General features: G+C 41.7%; 1 protein-coding gene across 1 annotated transcript in view; it reads right to left on the bottom strand.

Moving 5' to 3' along the window:
• The window catches only part of LOC121878145 (putative serine protease K12H4.7), a 35,536-nt gene that overhangs the window by 5,788 nt on the left and 6,612 nt on the right, over positions 1-23,136 (bottom strand). Inside the window, exons 3-7 of the mRNA XM_042384160.1 lie at positions 20,950-21,182; positions 15,441-15,576; positions 8,210-8,377; positions 3,182-3,303; positions 1,296-1,428 (exon numbers count right to left, since the gene is read on the bottom strand). Coding sequence (XP_042240094.1) covers positions 1,296-1,428; positions 3,182-3,303; positions 8,210-8,377; positions 15,441-15,576; positions 20,950-21,182 — 792 coding nt within the window. The remainder of the gene's footprint in view (positions 1-1,295; positions 1,429-3,181; positions 3,304-8,209; positions 8,378-15,440; positions 15,577-20,949; positions 21,183-23,136) is intronic.

The raw sequence follows: 23,136 nt of genomic DNA on the forward strand, positions 1-23,136 counted from the left end.
TGCCCACTCCTCTGAGCAGGAGAGGAGCGTCAGGAGGGGTGTTGTGATTAGTCAGGTGACCTCGCCTGACCCCTGAGAGTGTTATTAGCTCAGCCTGTTCTTGCCTCGCAAGCGATATGTCACGGGTTCGATTCCCGGGCCGGTGGAAGTTGTTTGGACTTACTTCCTGTAGTAAAGTAGGTACCTGTTGTAAGTCGAAAGTTGCGAATTCGTATTCAGGGAGTTGTTGGAGCTTCCAATAACTTGATGACATAAACCACTGACTCTTCAGGCTTCTACGCCCTTGACTCTTCAGGCTTCCACGCCCTTAACTCGTGAGACATAAAGGCAAGCATGAACTTAGCATGCTTCCCTGTTGGGTGCTGTAAACGCTTCTGCGCTTCACCTTACACAAGGATGTAGGGGGGTGCCCAATAAAAAAAAAACCTGTATAATGTGAATAACTACTGAGTCATTGTTGAATAACTTAGTGAATAATTTGGTGTTATCCATTTGGGAGACTATTTATATAATGCAAAGGTGCTGTTACATGTCATAAAGTCTAATCATTGTCCTGTAAAATGGCTTAACGTGTAAACATTGTCCTGTAAGATGTCTTAAAGTGTAAACAATATATTGTAAAATTCTACCGTAATGGTAATCAGAAACTCATGGTCAGGCATCCCTTGTAAATCTTCTTATTTAGGCCATGCAAGTAACTCATCTATGGTGTATAGACAATTGACGATGAACAACACAACTAATAAATAACATCAACTAGTAATGACGTAAATGTTGTATATACTGTATAAGACATCGAAAATACTCCTCATCTTATGTTGTATTATACTTTATGTACTAAGCTCGTGGAAACATTCTTTTGGTGAAGTGTTGTGAAGTATTCGTTGAAAATGTTAAACTTACCTGTGTTAGTGTAGTGACCTGCAGACCAAACATGTAACGTGTTGGATATAGCAATTGTTATAGAATATAACATATAGGACGTATAACAAATTGTAACCTGTGGTTATGTTTCCTGTGGTCTTGTTTACACATAGACGCCTGTGGGTATGTTTACACCTGGACAGCTGTGGGTATGTTTACACCTGAGTACCTGTGGGTATGTTTACACCGGGTACCTGTGGATATGTTTACACCTGAACGCCTGTGGGTATGTTAACACCGGGTTTCTGTGGTTATGTTTACACATGGACGCCTGTGGGTATGTTTACACCTGGACGCTTGTGGCTATGTTTACACCTGTAAGCCTGTGGGTAATATTTAATAATAACAACAAATATATTGTATTTACTTACTTAGGGCCATAAATATCCGCACATTGTTTGATGAAGAACTCGACGGGAAACTTGTCTCCAAATGGCTGGTTTGGTGAGTCTGAACTCTGATAGTACCCGTACTCCGTGCATGTCTGATACACCCAGAGACGACCTGCACCATGAAACAGTTCATCCTTCTATAAACATTATCAAGATAACATAGCTATTTTATTCGTTTATGACAATTACTACAACTCTTATAAATCCACATAATGGAGACGCATGCATAAGTTTTCTATGCATACATGTTTACAAATTTTACTCTTCCAACTAAGTATTCATAGAACATGAAATTATGTATAGCAGCCATCAGTCCCCCTCAGCTTCTGGTTCAGTATGTGACGCTGGCAGTGTTGGCAGGTGTTGACACATGTGGAATGACAGTGTTGGCAGGTGTTGAGATATGTAGAGCGACAGTGTTGGTAGGTGTTTACACATGTGGAGTGACTGTGTTGGCAGGTGTTTACATATGTGGAGTGACAGTGTTGGAATGTGTTGACACACTTAGGGCATGACAGTGTTGACATGTGTTGACACATATGTGGAGTGACAGTTTTGGCAGGTGTTGACACATATGTGGAGCGACAGTGTTGACAGGTGTTGACACACTTGTGAATTGACAGTGCTGGCAGGTGTTGAAACACATGTGGAGTATCAGTGTTGGCATATGATGACACACTTGTGGAGTGACAGTATTGACAGGTGTTGACACATATGTGTTGGCAAGTGTTGACGCACATATGAAGTGACAGTGTTGGCAGGTGTTGACACAGTTGTGGATTTACAGTGCTGGCAGGTGTTGAAATACATGTGGAGTGTCAGTGTTGACAGGTGTTGACACATATGTGTTGGCAAGTGTTGACGCACATGTGAAGTGACAGTGTTGGCAGGTGTTGACACACTTGTGGAGTGATATTATTGGCATGTGTTGACACACTTAAGCATGACAGTGTTGGCAGATGTTGACACACTTGTGGAGTGACAGTGTTGACAGGAATAGATACATATGTGTTGGCAAGTGTTGACGCACATGTGAAGTGACAGCGTTGGCAGGTGTTGACACACTTGTGGAGTGACAATGTTGACAGGTGTAGACACATATATGTTGGCAAGTGTTGACCCACATGTGAAGTGACAGTGTTGGCAGATGTTAACACACTTGTAGAGTGATATTATTGGCAGGTGTTGACACACTTAAGGCATGGCAGTGTTGGCAGGTGTTGACACACTTGTAGTGTGAAAGTGTTGGCAGGTGTTGACACACTTAAGGCATGACAGTGTTGGCAGGTGTTGACGCACTTGTAGTGTGAAAGCGTTGGCAGGTTTTGGTACATTTGTGATGTGACAGTGTTGACAAGTGTTCACTCACTTATTGCGTGACAGTGTTGACAGCTGTTTACTCACTTGTGTGCGTGAGTGTTGACAGGTGTTTACTCACTTGTGGCGTGAGTCTTGACAGGTGTTTACTCACTCGTGGCGTGACAGTGTTGACAGATGTTTACTCACTTGTGTCGTGACAGTGTTGACAGGTGTTTACTCACTCGTGGCGTGACAGTGTTGACAGATGTTTACTCACTTGGCGTGACAGTGTTGACAGGTGTTTACTCACTTGTGGCGTGAGTGTTGACAGGTGTTTACTCACTCGTGGCGTGACAGTGTTGACAGATGTTTACTCACTTGTGGCGTGACAGTGTTGACAGGTGTTTACTCACTTGTGGCGTGAGTGTTGACAGGTGTTTACTCACTCGTGGCGTGACAGTGTTGACAGATGTTTACTCACTCGTGGCCAGCAATCATGTGTAGGATGATGTTATTATATATCTATTGTTAAGTTTACACATTTATTTAGCTGTTGGTCGACTCACCTCCAACATCCTCGTTACCCTCCCAGCTGGTAACTTGAAGTTCTTTAATCATGGCGTCGTAAGTGTGATCTAAACATAACTCTCCATATTCTTCTAAGATCATAGAGTTGATGTCTGCATATCTGGCAGCAAAAGAACGTACATGAGGTTATATTTCTTTGGGGCAGAGGATTTGGGGGTAAAAAAATATAAAAAAATGTTGCACAGAAAAATATTTTCCTTTATTTCAACGTAAAATCACTTTCATTAATGAACTAATTATACATTTAGTTGAAGAATCACACACAAAAATAACTGCCATTAATTAGCTATAATTAGGAGGTGTAAAATTCACCCCACCATGCAACTTATATATGATTGTATATTTATGGATTATAAGAGAAGGGAAGAATAAATATCCTAAAATGAAGTCGCATTGTCTACAACAATTAAGAAATACAATCTTCAATTTGACTTTTGCCAAAAAGACGAAAATATCCTTTATGCAGTGTGCTGCTGAACATTGCAAACAAAAATCAAGGTATTCTAAAGAAAATATTTTTTTTCTTCATCCTCACACTTACATATTTAGCATACAAAATATGTTAGATTCATTATTTATGCCTGGTATTTCGGAAAACATTGTTTATTTTACCCAAGACATAGAGGCATTTTGGATACAGAACAGGCCCAGTCAGTGCGTACTTCCTTGACTTTTGTGCTGCACAGAGCACAACATCTTCGAGTTGCGCACTCTGGCTGATGACTTGATTCCTTTCTACGTATTTCTACTGAAACTGTAGGTTTTGACTTCTTGATTTGCAAATGAGACTCTCTTGCGGATGTCCTCGTTCTTTGTATCAATGTAGCCGCAAGAAAACCATCAATACGCTGATGTTTGAATTGTTTCAGTAAAATTTTGTTATTGTTTGTCTTGCATTGTATGTATGAGTTTACCACTGCAGCATCCAGGAAGTAAAATAATATGCGATGCTACCATTTCCTACTGCGGGGATCAAGTTTGTAATCTGCCATCAGCTGATCAAACTTGTCTACATAGTTCATATTTGCATTGTAGTCAACAACAGAAAGGGGACATTGATAGGTCTTTCTTGATCCATCTTTTTCTGTTCTCTGGACTTCAGAAATTTCCTGTGGACCATGGAAGTTTGTCAGAATGAAAACATCATTCCTATCTTGCTATTTGTTACAGCAAGCCCTGTGTTACTTGTGAATGACTCAGAGTCTCCACGTTTCATTTTTTACCTGAAATGAATGATGGCAAGTCTTTCTGTGAGGGTTTCACCGTGCCACAAGCATTTATTTTATTTTCTTCCAGGTTTTCCAGCAACTCAACACTAGTAAAATAGTTATCAAAGTAAGCTTTGTGCACTTTTCCTTGCAGTTCACTAACTAGTGAAGTTACTACATTTGCAGCCATATTTTCTTTTCTTTGTTACCTACAGTACTTTGGCAGTATATACATCAAACGTCAAACAATATCCTGATTTATCTACTAACATCCATACCTTATAACTTCTTTTTACAGGTTTTTTGGGGAGATACAGTTTCAGTGAAGAGAGTCCCTTGAACTTAATCATAGATTCATCCACAGCAACACTGTTGATAGGATGAAAGACCTCTGGAAGTTCTCTTGTAACAAGTTCAAAATGGACGTACTGGAGCTTATCATAATCTGAACTCTTTCTGTCTGGCATCAGTATATTATCATTCAGATGGACATGATTCAAAAGCCAACAAAAGCGATTTACTGACATTACTTTGCTTATGAATGGGTTATGTAAACATGGGTTAGTGCTCCAGTAGTCAAGGTAACTTGGCAATTTGTGTATTCCCATCAGCATATTTATTCCAATGAAAGCATCTCTTTCTCTTTTGCTGAGCATACAAATTTGTTTGGAAAACCATATGTTCAATGATACTTTTAGATATTAGTTTAGAACAAACATCAAGTGGAGTAGGGTCTTCGAGGTCCAAAATTTCTTTACTAGGACTTGTTGGTGCAGAAAATGCTCCAGGAGGAACTGGCTTCCCTGTTTGTCTAAACACTACCCTTCTCCCTGGTTTACTGTCTTTCTTAGTGGCTGCAACACCTTTGTTCATCATCTTCACTTTTATTATCATCTGAAATTCAATCTTCAACTGCCTCGTTCCACAAAACTTCTGGCACATGTTCTGTGTCATCTACCTGGTCACTAAAGTCAACTTCTGACTCTGGATCAGATGAAACCTCTTGTTCTATGATTGCAGATGTTTCATTTTATAATAAATATATCTTTATTGCCATTTTACCTGAAAAAACAGCAATATAAAGACCCTTACAAAAAATAAGTATTTTCACTCAAAGACAGCATTTGGGAATGACAGTAGGCTAATCAAAAATAATAATTCAGCAGCATTATTATAGTCTGCAATTAGTTATTATATAATTTGAATATTCATCACAGAAAATTATTTATATAAACAACTTTCATGGTGGGATATTTTACGGGCCATCATGTTTTACACTTTTATTAAAAATTTTAAGCATTGGGGACATTTCGGTACATCAAACAGTTACATCTACTCCCAAGTGTGAAGATAGCAGCATATGAAACTTACCTTAGAAAAGGAAATATATGGCATCAGAAATTGCAACAGCTTACAATTATGCACGACCCTCTCTCATGCCACGTGGTGCACTGAACCCGGCAGGGACGCTCTAAGTCACGCTCACCACTGCGCATGCTCTCTATAGACGTACGCTTACATCTCAGTGGTGGGTCAGGAACTAAACCTCTGAGCTTGAAGGCTATTAATATTTGTATATGTAGGACAGTTTATAACCTACGGTGCTACCTTTTATGAAAAGGTGGACAAAATTGAAACCTATGTGTCCCAGAGAGACAGCAGAATTTTTTATATACAAGAACAGTCACCCTGACACCAGTTACTCTCATGCACTGTACACAAGAGCAGTGACACTGACACCTGTCACTGTCATATACTGTATATAAGAACACTCACCCAGACACCTCTCATTGTCATACACTATATACAAGAACAGCCACCCTCATACACTGTATACAGGAACGCGTGTGTGTGTGTGGGGAGGGGGCACACACACACACACACACACACACACACGCACACACACAGGGTGGTGTAATGCATCTAGAGTGGCAGCATTATGTTAGTGTTAAGGTGCAAGCACTGTTTGCGTCCTCTCAGTTTCAGCTGCCGCCGCTGGCTAGCCCTCGTAACGAACAGGAAAGTAACTTGCATAATTCCTTCCCTGCCATTACACAGCCTCCTCGTGGCCAGCGTGGGATCTCGGAGCAGCAGTGGGCCCCTAAGGAACGGCGCATAGGCCCATTGACATGTGGATACGTCCTGGCGCCTACCAATCACTGCCCCACTGCTTTGAGGATTAACCTCGATAGGTGTAAGGTTACGGGGGTAAGCCCTGAACGAAAAATCTGCGGTGGCGCCCCACATCAGGCAGACATGCTTACAGAGCACCAACAAGACCCCCACGCCGGTATAGGCGACTACACTGGCGGTCGAAAGAAATGCATGATGGACTGGCTACTAGGGCTAAACCCAACAAACTGGGCTATCGGCAGTTCATTGCAACTCTCCCTCTCCCCAGTCGTTGCAACACTTGCACCACTGGATCAGGAAAAGGGAGAGCCAAGATGTGTGGATGCAGCTTGAGCTCCTGCCTCACCACATAAATCAACTAACGCTCAGTCATCATCCATCTCATATTACTTCTTATCACCATCAAAACCCCGATACTCTCAAAAGTCCAATGGCGACGGCAAGTTGCGATGGGGACAGGCAGAGATGACTGCCGGGAGTCTCTAGTCACAACTCTGTACATGGGTGGCATAGACAAGATGGTCGTTTAAGCACTGGGATCTAGGTAGCAGTTCAATCCGGTCCTGTCTGTGCGACTGAGTAGCCCTTTCGAGGAGCCACTCTGCTCACCCCACATGGGGAGAGGGCTTGAAAAGGTGCCCTAAACATAGCCTGCCTAAAGAGCCAACGTGACTGGGCAACCGCACCCAGTAAGGTCATCCTTATGCAGTCAAAAACACAACCATAATGACAGATCAAAACAAAAATAAACTATCCAACCTCTTATGGTCGCTGCATGGAATATCGGGACCCTTCTGGATACTGGGACAAATGAGCTTCCTGAAAGAAGAACCGCCCTTGTGGCAAAAGAGCTGGCTAGATATAACATCAACATAGCAGCCATTATTGAGTCCCGGCTCCCGGACGAGGGTCGACTCACAGAACGGGGGTCTGGCTATACCATTCCCCAAGAGGTAAGTCATTTAATTGAATGAATTTAGAGGGAAGGGGGTTTGGGGTGTACCGGTGTGGGGTGACTGACACAACTGAACTCATATGCTACCAGGGACTTAGGTTAGGTTAAGTTAGGTTAGGTTAGGTTACGTTACGTTAGAGTAGATTTGATTAGGTTAAGATAAATTAGGTTACGTTACGTTCGGTTAGCGATCGGGTGGCTAACCATCAGGTGAAAGAAATGTGGACGTCTAAGGTTTAGGTGTCCACGTATTCATATATAGAGGTGAGGGGCAGGAACTAAACACTCCTATGTGTCTCTCAGCTCTTGCAACATTTCACATTTCATCATGAGATCAATGCTGACAATTGTTAATATTTTCTTCTGAAAGAACACACACAAGGTGTTGTATCTTTCATAATATCTAGTTATTGATGGACTAGTGTAATTACTAACCTTATTAGGCGGACACAGTTGTTGTTTCTCACACATCACTTTATCATTATTAATCTAATATTTTGAAATATCTGTTACAAATCTAATTACAGTAACAAAAGCAGACTTGCACTCACACACACCAGCTGTCATCATCACTATTCTAACCCAACATTTAATTCCAGATTTTACTTTATTTTGTATTCACACTGTTCCTAGAGGTCATTGATTAACTAATAATTCAAAGTTCTAAGTGAGAAAATATGAAAACAAACACAGTTATAGTTCTGTCATACCTGTCTATAGCGTCTCCTTCCCCGTTCAACATTATGTCGCATATTGTATTAATGTTGATCTTGTCCTCGTATCTGTTGTACTGAACAACTTCTTCCACATTGTCCGTTAGATAGGTAAACAAATTGGACACATCGTCGGTGTTTTTCCCATTCAGAGGTGAACACAACCTGTAAATAAAAACACATAAGTGAAAAATAAGAATAGTTTCAACTCCAAGGGACAGATACTCAAAACTCCTGGTAAGTTACACGCTTGGCAATCTTGTAACCGACTTACAGTATTTAAACTTACAAACTGCTTACAATAATGTAAATCTCCCATTGCTCAAAACTATTTTATAATGTTGTAAAGGAATTGTAACTCAAACGTAAACATTGCAGAGAAAGTCTTCCGGCGGGCCAGTTGGCCAATCATAGTTACGCTCTCAAAACATGCCAACCAATCACAAGCTAAGGATATCACCTGGATTGAGGACGTGAAATTTATACACAAAAAGATTTTAAGAAGCGGAAAAAAATATGTACAATATAAAAAAAAGTTATTACAAGCTACATAATGATTCAAGAGGCTAGTGGCATAGTTGTAATAACAAATATTATGAAAAATAACAAAAACAGTTGGGTGTGAGTCGGTACAGCCTAGCTGTGACTTCTTCATTCTCCATCCTAAGAATGTGTCTATTTCTTCGTATAGCTTCAAAATTTCACATCGAGGAAATATGTACAAATATAACCACAACAATTATTCATCACTTAGTGAGGGTCCCAAGGGTTTCGGTACTTCTTTCACGTCGCAAGGCTCCAGCGTTTATATATACTGTACATCGACCAACTCCCCCTTGCCTGCTAAACATAAACAAACACAGCTGTTATTTTTAAGATAAAGTTTAATTGGTTCGATTAATCTTTCTATATTATTTTCCATTGATATGATATATGAAACCTATTTTTTGCAGTATTCTCTGAAAAAAACTCACCTCTAATGACGTTTATCATAATTCATGCCAGCATCAGCCATAACTCATGTCAACAACTGCCATAACTAATGTCATCAGCTGCCATAACTTAGGTCAACAGCTGCCACATCTTAGGTCAAACACTGTCATAACTTATATCAACAGCTGCCATAACTCAGGTCAACAACTGTCTTAACTTAGGTCAACAACTGTCTTAACTTAGGTCAACAGCTGCCACATCTTAGGTCAACAGCTGCCATAGCTTAGGTCAACAACTGTCATAACTTATATCAACAGCTGCCCTAACTTACAGTAGGTCAACAACTGTCATAACGTAGTCAACACCTGTCATAACTTATATCAACAGCGGCCATCACTCAGGCCAGTAGCTGCCATAGCTTAGGTCATAACTTTGGCCAACAGCTGCCATAATTTATGTCAACTAAGTTAGGTAACCTGATAGTTATCTCAAGCAAGATGTTATGATCTGAAACCGTTCAACAACATTCCTTTTGACCTAAAAATATTTTGTAAAGTTTTTGATGGGAACACCTATGCAATGCTTCACACTTCGGCCTTGAAGTGAATACACGTAAGACTAAAATTCTCTTTCAGCCTGTCCCTGGTTCAGCCACCTCTACCATCCATCCAGGTTAATAGTAGTAGTAGCTTTGCTCTGCACCAATGTGGATATCGATGAAGAGATTCAACATCGGATCAGATGAGCATCTCAAACCTTTTGCACACTCAGTATCCGTATCTTCAACTGTAAGGAGCTGAAATTATCTACAAAGTTGCACGTATATCGATCAGTGGTTCTTTCCACCCTACTGTACGTCAGCAAGACATGGGTCACACACAGTATAACATCGACATAGCAGCCATTAATGAGTCGTGGCTCCCAGCCGAGGGTCGACTCACAGAATGGAGGCCCGACTATACCCTCTTTTGAAAGGGAAAGCCTACTCAGAGAAAAAACACATTTATAGAGTCGGCTTTGCCCTTTACCAATCCATCCTACATTGGCTAAATGAAATGGCTGTTGGGATCAACGAGCGCCTCATGAAGGCTCCCGAGTCCCACTGAATCACTCACTGAATCACGACCTATTGCAATCACCCCAATACCCAGCCTAATCTGTGAAAGTTTTGTGTTCGACTGGGCTTATGCTGATATTGCAGGAGTCGTAGACCCTCAGCAATTTGGCAACATGAAAACTTCCTCCACCACTCACTGTCTTGTCAGCTTTCGATTACATATACCGCCATCTCGAGAAACGAAAACGTCTGTAGCTGTCGCCTTCATTGATTTCACTAAAGCGTTCGACCTAGTCGACCACAATATAATCATCAACAAAGCTATTGACCTCGGGCTTCGGAGAAGTCTTATACCATGGCTTACAGACTTCCTCAGTGACCGACGCCAAGCTGTACGCTTCCGAGGGGCTGTCTCCACCTTTCAGTCACTCACCTGTGGCGTCCCCAAGGCACCAAGATGGGACCACTCTGCTTCCTTATGCTCATCAATGATGCCCTAAGAGAAACCCCTGCTCGCTGGAAATATGTCGACGACTCCACCATTGGGATCAGCGTCAACAATTCTGCTCCCAACTATACCGCCCTTCAGGATTTATTGAACAGTCTCCAAAACTGGGCCACCAACAACCATGTCACCATCAACCATACCAAGACCATGGTTATGCACATCAACCTCTCCTCCGACATTGTCCCACCTCCTTCCATTACTCTAGGTCCGAACACACTCCAGGTTGTAGATTCCACGAAGCTCCTCGGCGTCACCATAGACAACAAACTAAATTGGAAACCACACGTCAGTGAAGTTATCAAATCCTCCAGTTTCCGTCTCCACCTCCTCCGCCGACTCAAGTCCCTCGGAGTTCCTGCACACGAGCTCCTCAGTGTTTACACAACATTCATACTTCCCAAGCTCACCTATGCCTCCCCCACCTGGTCTTCCTCCCTAAATGCCACACAACGTAAACACCTAGAAAAAGTGCAAAAGAGGGCATGCAAGATTATTCTCTCCCTTCCTACTCCACATATCAAGAAGCGCTCAACACACTGACCCTTTCGACTCTCACTGACCATCACCACGACCTCATCTGCAAATTTGGTAAGAAGCTTCTACACCATCCTCGACACCGGCTCCTACTACCACCTGAGATCCCTTGTCCGAGAATTGCTGTTCGACACCACAACCGCATCCAGCCCATACGTACACGAACTGATCGCTATAAGAACAGCCCAGTCCCAACCATTGTAAAAATTATCAATAACTTGTAATAAATCAGTGTATTCACTCCCAGTAAACACTGCTCCTTACACTGTCACTATGTTGAAATGAACTGTAGTTTAAGCTTTTCCACATCTAGTTATTATATGTCTTACTTGTGTCACTTATGTTACTTGTATATTATTTGTAATTCGTAACCCATTCCCCAAATATGTAACTGGATATTTTCAGCCTTCTGGCTGCCAAGCTCTTTCAATAAACCGTTAATTATTATTATTATTATTATTATTACGTCATGCCTTCTTCATCAGACCATATGCCCCAGCACTGGATGTAGAGGATGACATCAAGGAGATCTTTTATGCCAACTGTGACGGAGTACTAACATCTATCCCCAGATAAAATAAGTTTGAGCTCCTAGATGACTTCAATGCCAGAGTTGGCAGAGATGCTTACTTATGGCAGGTGAACCATAGGGAGAAACTGAGTGGGCAAGTGTAATGCCATCAGTGTACTCTTCCCCAGCAAGTGTGCTGAACACAACCTCACTATCACCAACACCTTGTCAGGTAAAGAGATTGTCGAAATGTCCTCACCACCCAAGCCATGTACAGTATAGCTTAGACCACTGTGACACAGATCATCCATCGGCTCATCAGTGCCAAACTCTCCCTTTACGTCACCCCAAAACAGCGAAGGCAACAAGCTTTTCAGAAGAGGTTTTAAAACCAAGCAACTGCTTTCAGAGAGCAGTTCGAGGATGGGCTGATAAACAACCCAACAACAACCAACCCAAAACCGAGTGCCGAATAGGGTATCCTCGACACTGAGGTGAAGAAAACCTGCAGAGTGACCCTCGGCGAGATCGAAAGAACACACCAGGACTGATTTGATGAAAATTACCTAAAAATCAACGTATTCGTCAATGGTAAACGTGCTGCTTTAATTGACTGCTAGAACATCCCACAGTCTCGGACCAAAGCCGATACCTTCCACTAGAAGAAAGTGACGAACCAGCGTGAACTTCGCAATCTAATGAACGAGTGGTGGAAAAATATAGCGTGTGAAATGCAAGTATTTGCAGATTAACACAACATGCACTAGTATTTCAATTCCACTAAAACACTGTACGGCCCAATGACTCATGGCGTGGTCCCCCTCCGATCATCCGACTGTAACTCCCTAATTAAAGACAAAAAATATCAAAGCCACAGAACCTAATGCAATCCCAGCAGAGGTGTATAAAGCAGGAGGACCTCTGTTTACCAGCCGTCTCCATTCTCCCCTGAAGAATATATGGGAGAAAAAGGAAATCAGCCAAGCTCTAAAAGACACCTTCATTGTCAATATCTATAAGAACTAGGGAAAAAAACTCCCTCACAGAATTTCAATGTAGCTTTAGAGTTTAGATCACCATGTGGCACCTCTGACATGATCTTTGCTGCACGCCAGATACAGGAAAAATGCAGAGAACAGCGTCGTGACTTGTACATGGCCTTAATAGACCTTACTAAGGCTTTCGACTTGGTCAACAGGGAAGCCCTTTGGCAATACCTCAGTCGTTTTGGCTGCACACCAAGAGTCATCGCCATTGCGAGGCAACTTCACGATGGCATGAACAGCAGTGTCCTGCAAAATGACCCCAATCTGACTTCTTCCCAATCCAAATGGATAAAACAAGGATGTGTACTGGCACCAACTTTCATTTCCATATTTTTGGCTGCCTTCCTTACTCCTGCCTGTGCCAGTTTAGCCGGCGGGGTGGACATCAAGTACCGGATGAAGGGACTTGTCAACATAAGACGACTCCGAGCTGGAACAAAGGTGTCGGCCGTCTCCATTACTGAACTTTAGTATGCATGCGATCTCACATTCGTCGATCTCAATGAAGGCGACCTACAGGAGATCCTGAAAACCTACTCAGATGCATTTGCACACTTCGCTCTTGAGGTGATGCATGTAAGACTCAGATTCTGTTTCAGCCTTCCCCTGGTTCAATCACACTTCCATCATTCATCCAGGCTAATGGTACTGCCATATATAAAAGTGTAAGTAATAAGAGTGCGGAGGTAATATTGCATTTATATCTTGCGTTTGTCAGTCCGCACATCGATTATGCTGTTCAGTTCTGGTGCCCTTATTATAGAATGGATATCAATTCACTGGAGTCGGTGCAGCGAAGAATGACGAAAATGATTCCGGGACTTACAAACCTTCCATATCAAGATAGATTAAAGAAACTAAACTTGCATTCCCTAGAAAGACGAAGAGTGCGGGGAGATATGATAGAAGTATTTAAGTGGGTGAAAGGAATCAATAAAGGAGATATAGATGAAGTTCTTTTAATATCCGAGCAGGATAGGACTCGTAGCAACGGATTTAAGTTGGATAAGTTTCGGTTCAGAAGGGAAATAGGAAGAAACTGGTTCACAAATAGGGTGGTAGACGAGTGGAACAAGCTTAACAACTTTGTAATAAGAGCTGGGACACTGGAACGTTTTAAAAGGAGGCTGGTTGTAACTCTCGACAGGCGCTGCCATGCACAGGCCAACCGGCCTATTGCAGACTCCTTATTTTCTTATGTTCTTATGTTCTTATGTTACCCATAATCAGTACCTTAGCACCTCCATGTCCACCACCCCGGACATTGATGAAAAGATTCAACATCGGAACAGATGTGCATGTCAAACCTTTGGCAGATTCCTTCCCACGTCTTAAGCGAGACATGGGACACATACAGGAGGCACCTCAAGGCACTGAAAACTTTCACCAACGTATTCTACGTTCCATCCTCCGAGTTCCTTTGGAAGACAAGATTAACAAATGTCGATATTCTCGCTGACACCACCTGTAGGAGAATCGAGGCTACCATTATCCATGGAAAACTACGTTGGACTGGCCATGTTACCTGCATGAATGACAATAAACTGCTAAATCAGCTACTTAACAGTCATCTAATGAATATTAAATGTAACGCTAATGGGCAATGGTAAACTTATAATGATAGTCTTAAGACAAACCTGAAAAGTGCCAAATCGATCCGTTCATTGGAAGACGATCATTCGACACAGTAATGCTTGGAGGAGCACAAAATAAGTTGCCAAAATTTTCTAGTTAGACTCCATACCGAGGCAGACAAGCGCCAACGCCAGAAAAAAGCTGCCGTCCCCCCTCCTGCACTAGATGTAGCCCTCCACGCGTGCAACATCTGTGGACGGCTCTCCCTATTCCGTATCAACCACTTGAGTCACCTCACATCTCACGAACGAAGTTAACATCTTTATTAACTCCTATCATTGTATCATAGCTGGATGGTCGTCATACTCGTTTCCGAGTGACAGCAAAGTAGTAGTAGTAGTAGTAGTAGTAGTGTGTGTGTGTGTGTGTGTGTGTGTGTGTAAATGTGGAGCTCTGTGTTTAAGTGTGGATATGTGTGTGCAAGTGTGAATGAGCTAGTGTAGATATTGATGGGTGTGTGTGTAAGTGTGTAGGGGTGAGTGTAAGTGTCAAGGGGAGTGTGTAAATGTGAAAAGGTATGTGTAAGTGTGGACATGTCTGTGTGTTTGTGTAAGTGTAAAGATGTATATGTAAGTGTGAATGGGTGTGTGTAAGTGCAAAGAGGTATGTGTAAGTGTGGAAGTGTGTGTGTGTGTGTGTGTGTGTGTGTGTGTGTGTGTGTGTGTGTGTGTGTGATGATGTCCCCCTCTGATTGTGGTGATGATGCCTAAGCCTGTGAGGCTGTGTCTGTTTGTGTGTGTAGTGATGGTGTCCCAGGCTGTGTGATGCTGTTGTCCTAGCCCGTGTGTGTGTGTGTGTGTGTGTGTGTGTGTGTGTGTGTGTGTGTGTGTGTGTGTGTGTGTGTGTGTGTGTATGGTGTTGGTGTCCCAGCCAGGGTGTTTGTGTGTTGATGGTGCCCCGGCCTGAGTGTGTGGTGATGGTGTCCCAGCCTGTGTTTCTGTGTGTGTGCTGATGGTGTTTAAGCCTGTAGGACACAGAAGGACATTGATAAAGGAGTTATTTACTTGAACATAGTGGTGATGGTGTCCCAGCCAGTTTGGTCCACCAGCAACAGGTCCAGCTGCTGGTGAGCCTCTTTGATCTGTGTGTTACAGTCTTCACTCACAGTGGCCAGAGAGTCGCGGACCACCTCCAGGTATTCTGTCGTGTGAGGTGAAACTTATTAATAAAAAGTACAAAGTTAAAGTGTTTACTAAACTTAATTTTGCTTTATATTATATGCTACTTTTTATATGCACAGAAAATAAGTAACATCTTAAACGATCACAGTAACAGTACAGATCCAGGTGCTTCTTATACCTGGGGCAGTTATTGGGTCAGGCGTCACAACAATCTGTGAAGGAATAAACACTTATATAGACAGGTGTTGTGTGTGGTGCACTAGGCAACAAATAAAAAAATAATCCGTAAATGGTTGAGAGCAGCTCCATTTTGGTAATTTTGAGGTGCTGAATACAAATCTGTAAATAAACATTCTCTGGCACGTACAGTTTATTTGTTATACAAAAAAATAAATCTTACAAATACAAACACTGAAAAATATTATTTTTCCTGTTATTCCAGTTAATTTTTGTCCACGTCATCACTAAAATTCAATACAGAAAGAAAACAATCATAAGAAGGCACAAAAAGTATTACATAAGCCACTGTATGGGCATTTGTTATTTTATTTCATCCTGTGTTTTATTGTCCTGCGATTGTAAAAAAACAGCAATAGTCCCCCATCATGGCTGGATCCCATCTTCCCTGGTACCTTTCCTCCATACGTCTAATGTCCTGATGGAATCGCTCTCCCTGTTCATCACTAACCGCCCCCAGATTCTTAGGAAAAAGTCCAAGTGTGAGTTTAGGAGGTGGACTTTCAGGGACATACTGCATCCTAAGTTTTTGTAGTCTTTTAAGAGTTCCTCTACAAATTGACAATATTTTTCTTCCTTCTTCATTCCAAGAAACACTTTGACTACAGATGTGAAGGAAATCCATGCAACTAGCTCATTTTCATTCAATTTGTTTTCAAAGTCGCTATCACAAAGTAACTTTCTGTGGGAATTTTCCCCTCAAGTACACGAACCCATCACCTTGTTTGTCCACAGCCTTCACAAAATTCTTCATTAGTCCCAGCTTGATGTGTAAAGGAGGTAGAAGTACATCGTTTGGGTCTACCAAGGGAGTATATTTGACATTGATTTTTCCTGGAATAAACACTTATCTCTTTGGCCAGTCCTTTGTGTTGTAGTGTTTTTCTGTTACTTTGCTGTTCCATAAACACAGAAAACAGCAATATTTCGTGAACCCTCCTAGAAGGCCGAGTAGAAGGGCTATAACCTTCAAATCGCCGCAGATGTGCCATCTGTTCTCTTAGTATTTAATATATGTCAGTATTTTCTCCATACTATCATACATTTCCTTCAAACCTACAGGATGCGCTACTGGAACTAAGGGCTTCTGGTTCCCATTATGCAACAATATTGCTTTCAAAGTAAACTTGGAGGAATTTATGAAAAGCCGCCATTCCTTTGGGTCATGTTTTTCTCCCAACTCTGACATCAGTCCATCTACATCAGTACACACACTGAGGGAGATAATGTAATATTTACTTTCCTAACAACAGAAATTCTTGTCTGTTTCGCTAGCAAGTTCCATTCCTGCAGTTTTGATGCTAAAAATTCCGCCTGCTGTTTTGACAGACGGAGATCACGTACAAGATCATTAAGTTCACTTTGTTTTATAAGATGTGGTTCATTGGAAGTCATGGCCGGGATACACAAAACTTTTAAGTGCTAGCAAACAGTTGTTACAGCTGACATTTTCCTGTGTGCACTAATAGTACATACACAAAACTTTTAAGGGCCTTAATAGTACTGTTAAGTTAAAAGACCTCGGGAGCACTTTTAAGTCCCATAATAGTCGTCTGTTAGTTGATACCATGGCGAACCAACAACATCAGCGGCGGCAATGCATTTATCGGGAAGGAGAGATATATTCAATGAATATATTGTGTATATATTATATATAGTGCGAATATATTATTTGTATTCCCTCTTTACAGCAGAGATCTTCTTTCTTGACTTGGACAATACTGAGAACCAGTGTGGCTCACACTGTGCCACTGACCTCACCACACCAGGAAACGCAGCATTGACTCTCATGGTGATTTCCAGCCACCCCCTCTTTAGTTATTTTTTGTTAACCACCCATCATTTTTTCGCAAGTTTTCTTGTTGTTTTAGAGGATTCTGACATTTGTCTTTGGGTCAAATCACTTTTTTTTTTGTTAGGTTAGGTCAGGTTAGGTTAGAACGTGGCCTGTTAGGTCAGGTAACCTAAAATACGTCCTGTTAGTGTGAGGAGTTGAGTAAGAGTGCCGGCTACTGCAGGTACTCTTGCTCAACCCCTCACACCAACAGGACGTATTTTAGAAGAGCTTTTAACATAGCCTCCGTCCTCATTCAACATTCATAGCTACAGTGAATAAGTTACGGTAATATACACTTGGAACTGTGTATAATATATTTTCTTAATTAATACAGAAAGGACAGTTGGGTTTTCGCTACTAAAATCCCTAAATACTTTTACATGTCCTAGCCCATTAACCCCTCAAGAATCAACGGTTAAGGGCCAGTTCATTGAAATTAATCTTCATAATTTTATTGAGGTTATTCAGCCATAAGACCATTTTATAGGTGAACTCCTGCTGTCTTTAGCGCTGTTTAGCGGTACTTAACAAGCAACTACTTTTGCGGTAAGAGTTTGCTAGTTAAGCTTGGTGTATAACTTTTGAATTTTACTGTTAGCTAACAGTACTATTATGTCATTAGCATAAAAGTTTTGTGTATATGGGCCTTGGTCAATGAAAGAAGGATCATGGGATGATTCTGGGATTTCTTCCTCAATTTCCTCATCCGAAGTTGAGAGCTCTTCCAAATTTGCTGGTGGTTTGGGTATAGGGAGGCCTTTTCCGTGAGGAACTGGCCTTATTGCTGAAGGTACATTTGGATACTCAATATGATAAATATGGTGAATTAACACAGCCTCGGCGTTGTATTCTCTTCATTCTCCTGGTGAGGGTTACTGTCTGGTGAGGATGGTGAGGATTACTGTCTGGTGAGAATGCTGAAGATGGTAGATGGTAAGGGTTATTGCTTGGTGAGGATAGTGAGGATTACTGTCTGGTGAGGATGGTGAAGAGGGTAGGTGGTGGGGGCGCCGATGGTAGAACGGTACCGCTCTTACCTCGCCTGCAAAATGTCACGAGTTCGCTTCCCGGATTGGGGAAAAGTTGTTTGGACATACTTCCTAGCCCTCATTAGTCCCTGTTCACCTAGCAGTAATGTAGGTACCTGTTATAAATCGAAAGTTGTGAATTCGTATTCAGGGAAAGTTACTGGAGCTTCCAATAACTTGATGACATATAACCATTGACTCTTCAGGCTTCTACGCCCTTAACTCATGAGACATAAAGGCAAGCATGAACTTAGCATGCTTCCCTGTTGGGCGCTGTAAACGCTTCTGCGCTTCACCTTACGCTGGATGTAGGGGTGAGAATAGTGAGGGTTACTGTCTGGTGAGGATGGTGAGGAATATTCTCTGGTGAGGATGGTGAAGATGGTAGACTCAGGGGTGTCAAACATGCGGCCCGCGGCCCATTTGCTGCTCCAGCCTTACTTGAGGAGCTAAAACTAAATAGTGAGTGTATCCCTCACCTGAATAAAATAGTCTGCTGTTTCCTAGAACAAAATACTCTATCAACAACAGCTTTTTGAACGGCAATTATCAGAGAGTAATCCTTCTCACTTCCGACCTTGAAGTCCCTGCAAGGCACACCTGAGTTTCATGCTGATATCAACACAAAGAAGTACTGCATCAAGATTTCCAAATTAATGAATGAGTTCCATTAAAAATTTGCTGACTTTAAAAGACTTGAGAAGGATTTGTTTTAAATTTTCGAGACCCATTCTCTGTTGGTGTTAATGAGGTACCAGAACATCTTCAGTTAGAATTAATTGAGCTCCAGTGTGATTCTGTGTTGAGGAACAAGTTTCGAGTGTTGATGTTGGCAAATTTTATCAATATTTTGGACCAAATTATCCCAGGATTAAATGTTTTGCCTCAAAGATTATGCCAATGTTCGGAAGTACACATGTCTCTGAACAACTCTTTTCTGTGATGAACTTGAACAAGTCTCGGCTTCGGTATAAACTTACTGATGCGCACCTTAATTCAATACCGAAGGTTGCTACAGTTCAGTGGTTAGTGCCAAACTTTGATGCACTGGTCCATACCAAGAGGTGCCAATTATCAGGAAGCAACAGTAGCAAACAATAAGATTGATCAAGGTAAGTAAACACTTGATTTGTTTGTTTTTAAGGGTTTCGCACGAGCGCAGACTAAATCCACCTTTCTTATTTTGTCGTACTACTCACCTAAGAGGTGATTGCGAAGTGCTCATAATTATGTTACTCGGCCCGCATACTGTGTACTCATATTAAATCTGGCCAGCCTTGGCAAATGAGTTTGACACCCCTGTCCAGGTAGATGGTAAGGGTTATTGTCTGGTGATGATGGTGAAGATGGTAGATGGTAATTGTTATTGTCTGTTGAGGATGGTGAGGATTACTGTCTGGTGAGGATGGTGGAAGTTACTATCTGGTGAGGATGATGAGGGTTAATGTCTGGTGAGGATGGTGAGGATTACTGCCTGGTGAGGATGGTAAAGATGGTAGGTGGTAAGGGTTATTGTCTGATGGGGATGGTGAGGATTACTGTATGGTGAGGATGGTGAAGATGGTAGGTGGTAAGGGTTATTGTCTGATGGGGATGGTGAGGATTACTGCCTGGTGAGGATGGTAAAGATGGTAGGTGGTAAGGGTTATTGTCTGGTGAGGATGGTGAGGATTACCGTCTGGTGATGATAGTGAGGGTTACTGTCTGGTGAGGATGGTAAGAGTTTCTGACTGGTGAGGATGATGAGGGATAATGTCTAGTGAGGATGATGAGGGTTACTGTCTGGTGAGGATGGTGAGGATGGCAGTCTGGTGAGGATGGTGAAGGAAACTCTCTGGTGAGGATGGTGGAAGTTACTATCTGGTGAGGATGATGAGGATTAATGTCTGGTGAGGATGGTGAAGGTTACTATCTGGTGAGGATGGTGAGGGTTAATGTCTGGTGAGGATGGTGAGGATTACTGCCTGGTGAGGATGGTAAAAATGGTAGGTGGTAAGGGTTAATGTCTGGTGAGGATGGTGAGGATTACTGCCTGGTGAGGATGGTGAAGATGGTAAGATGGTAAGAGTTTCTGACTGGTGAGGATGATGAGGGTTATTGTCTGGTGAGGATGGTGAATGTTACTATCTGGTGAGGATGGTGAAGGTTACTGTCTGGTTAGGATGGTGAAGGTTACTGTCTGGTGAGGATGGTGAGGGTTACTGTTTGTTGAGGATGGTGAGGGTTACTATCTGGTAAGGATGGCCAGAGTGCCTGTGACAACAACTTACACAGTGTTAAGAAAACTCACGTGTAAAATCAACCTCGGCTTCAACAGGAGCACTTGATGCAACACTTCCATGTATCAGGTGCGGGTACTTGAGGCGGACCCAGGCAGCTAGCGCCCCGGCATAAGATCCACCAAAAGCTATCCACTTGTTATCCTCAAAACCAAGACTCTCTTTCATACCCCCGATAAAGTTTGCCACATCTGCCAGAGCTTGTTCAGTGGTCAGGTAAGCCAAGTTTTTTACAGACGCATCCCTGGAAAAATTTAAAGAAAACAATAAGTTAAATTAATTCTTTTGCTTCGTGGCAGACTTGTGCGAATTTTATTTTAACAAGAACAATAACATTCATATAGCAATTCTATATCCCAAAACAAATTTTGTTCTGATAGATAATTTAAGATAAATTAGAAGGAATCAGATGATTGTCTGTAAGTTTGATGAAGTTAATCCTCAGGTAAGAGTTGAATAATTAATCTGCTAATTCTCTTCAATGTCACTCACAGATTCCAGTTCACCTTTTATCCTTCTCTCACACTAGTTCATGGTGTGACTTAAATTTACACTAATAGTTTTCAGCTGATATTGATTCATTTATTTCATTATTTGATTCTTATTTGTGTCTCTAGTCTGTCTTAATGAGGAGCTGAGTTAGGTACATTAAATAGATTACGCTAACATTAGGTGGTACCTTAGTTTATTTCACCTGATGATTATGCACCCAAACGCTATGTGGAGGTTAGGTTAGGTTAAGTTAGGTTAGGTTAGGTTAGGTTAGCTTAGGTTAGGTTAGGTTAGGTTACGTTACGTTACGTTAGGATAGCATTAGGTTAGAAGGGCATTATATTAGGTTAAATAAGGTTTGGTTAGTTTATCGTTAGGTTAGGTTATATTAGGTTAAGTCACGTTAGCATTAGGTTAGATGAAGTAACTGTTAGGGTGATTAATCTTAAGGTGAAATAAGCTGGGGGAGGACGAAGGCTATTTTTTACGTGATCCAACCAATGTTACTTCAGATATTTCCATCCTTAGTAATGCCATGTAATTAACCTAAGAAAATTGGGAGTGTATAAGCTAGTTAACATAACCGTATTACCTCCCTATAATAAAGTGACCTTATCCAAACAAATGGTCCAGGCAAACTGTACTTTTTCATCATACGAAATCAGATATAATGCTTTGTTTAGTATAATAAATGATTGTGCACGCAAGATGATGATGCATGTGTGAATAATATTTGATGGTATTAAAAGGGAACAGTGACCAGCGAAAAACTTTGTTTAAGTGTGAGGAAACAATGAGTATCTTTGTCTCAGTGTGAGGAAACACTGAGTATCTCTGTCTCAGGGTAAGGAAACAATGAATATCTCTGTCTCAGTGTGAGGAAACAATGAGTACCTCTTTTTCACTGTGAGGAAACAATGAGCACCGCTTTTTCACAATGAGGAAACAATGAGTAACTCTGTCTCAGTGTGAGGAAACAATGAGTAACTCTGTCTCAGTGTGAGGAAACAATGAATATCTCTGTCTCAGTGTGAGGAAACAATGAGTACCTCTTTTTCACTGTGAGGAAACAATGAGCACCGCTTTTTCACAATGAGGAAACAATGAGTAACTCTGTCTCAGTGTGAGGAAACAATGAGTAACTCTGTCTGAGTGTGAGGAAACAATGAGTAACTCTGTCTCAGTGTGAGGAAACAATGAGTATTTCTGTCTCAGTGTGAGGAAACAATGAGTAACTCTGTCTCAGTGTGAGGAAACAATGAGTATCTCTGTCTGAGTGTGAGGAAACAATGAGTAACTCTGTCTGAGTGTGAGGAAACAATGAGTAACTCTGTCTCAGTGTGAGGAAACAATGAGTATCTCTGTCTCAGTGTGAGGAAACAATGAGTAACTCTGTCTCAGTGTGAGGAAAAAATGAGTATCTCTGTCTCAGTGTGGGGAACCAATGAGTATCTCTGTCTCAGTGTGAGGAACCATTGAGTATCTCTGTCTCAGTGTGAGGAACCAATTATCTCTGTCTCAGTATGAGGAAACAATGAGTATCTCTGTCTCAGTGTGAGGAAAAAATGAGTATCTCTGTCTAAGTGTGAGGAACCAATTAGTATCTCTGTCTCAGTATGAGGAAACAATGAGTATCTCTGTCTCAGTGTGAGGAAAAAATGAGTATCTCTGTCTCAGTGAGAGGAAAAAATGAGTAACTCTGTCTC

The sequence above is a fragment of the Homarus americanus genome, unplaced genomic scaffold, assembly GCF_018991925.1.
Source record: "Homarus americanus isolate GMGI-L3 unplaced genomic scaffold, GMGI_Hamer_2.0 scaffold45562, whole genome shotgun sequence".
NCBI lineage: Eukaryota > Metazoa > Arthropoda > Malacostraca > Decapoda > Nephropidae > Homarus > Homarus americanus.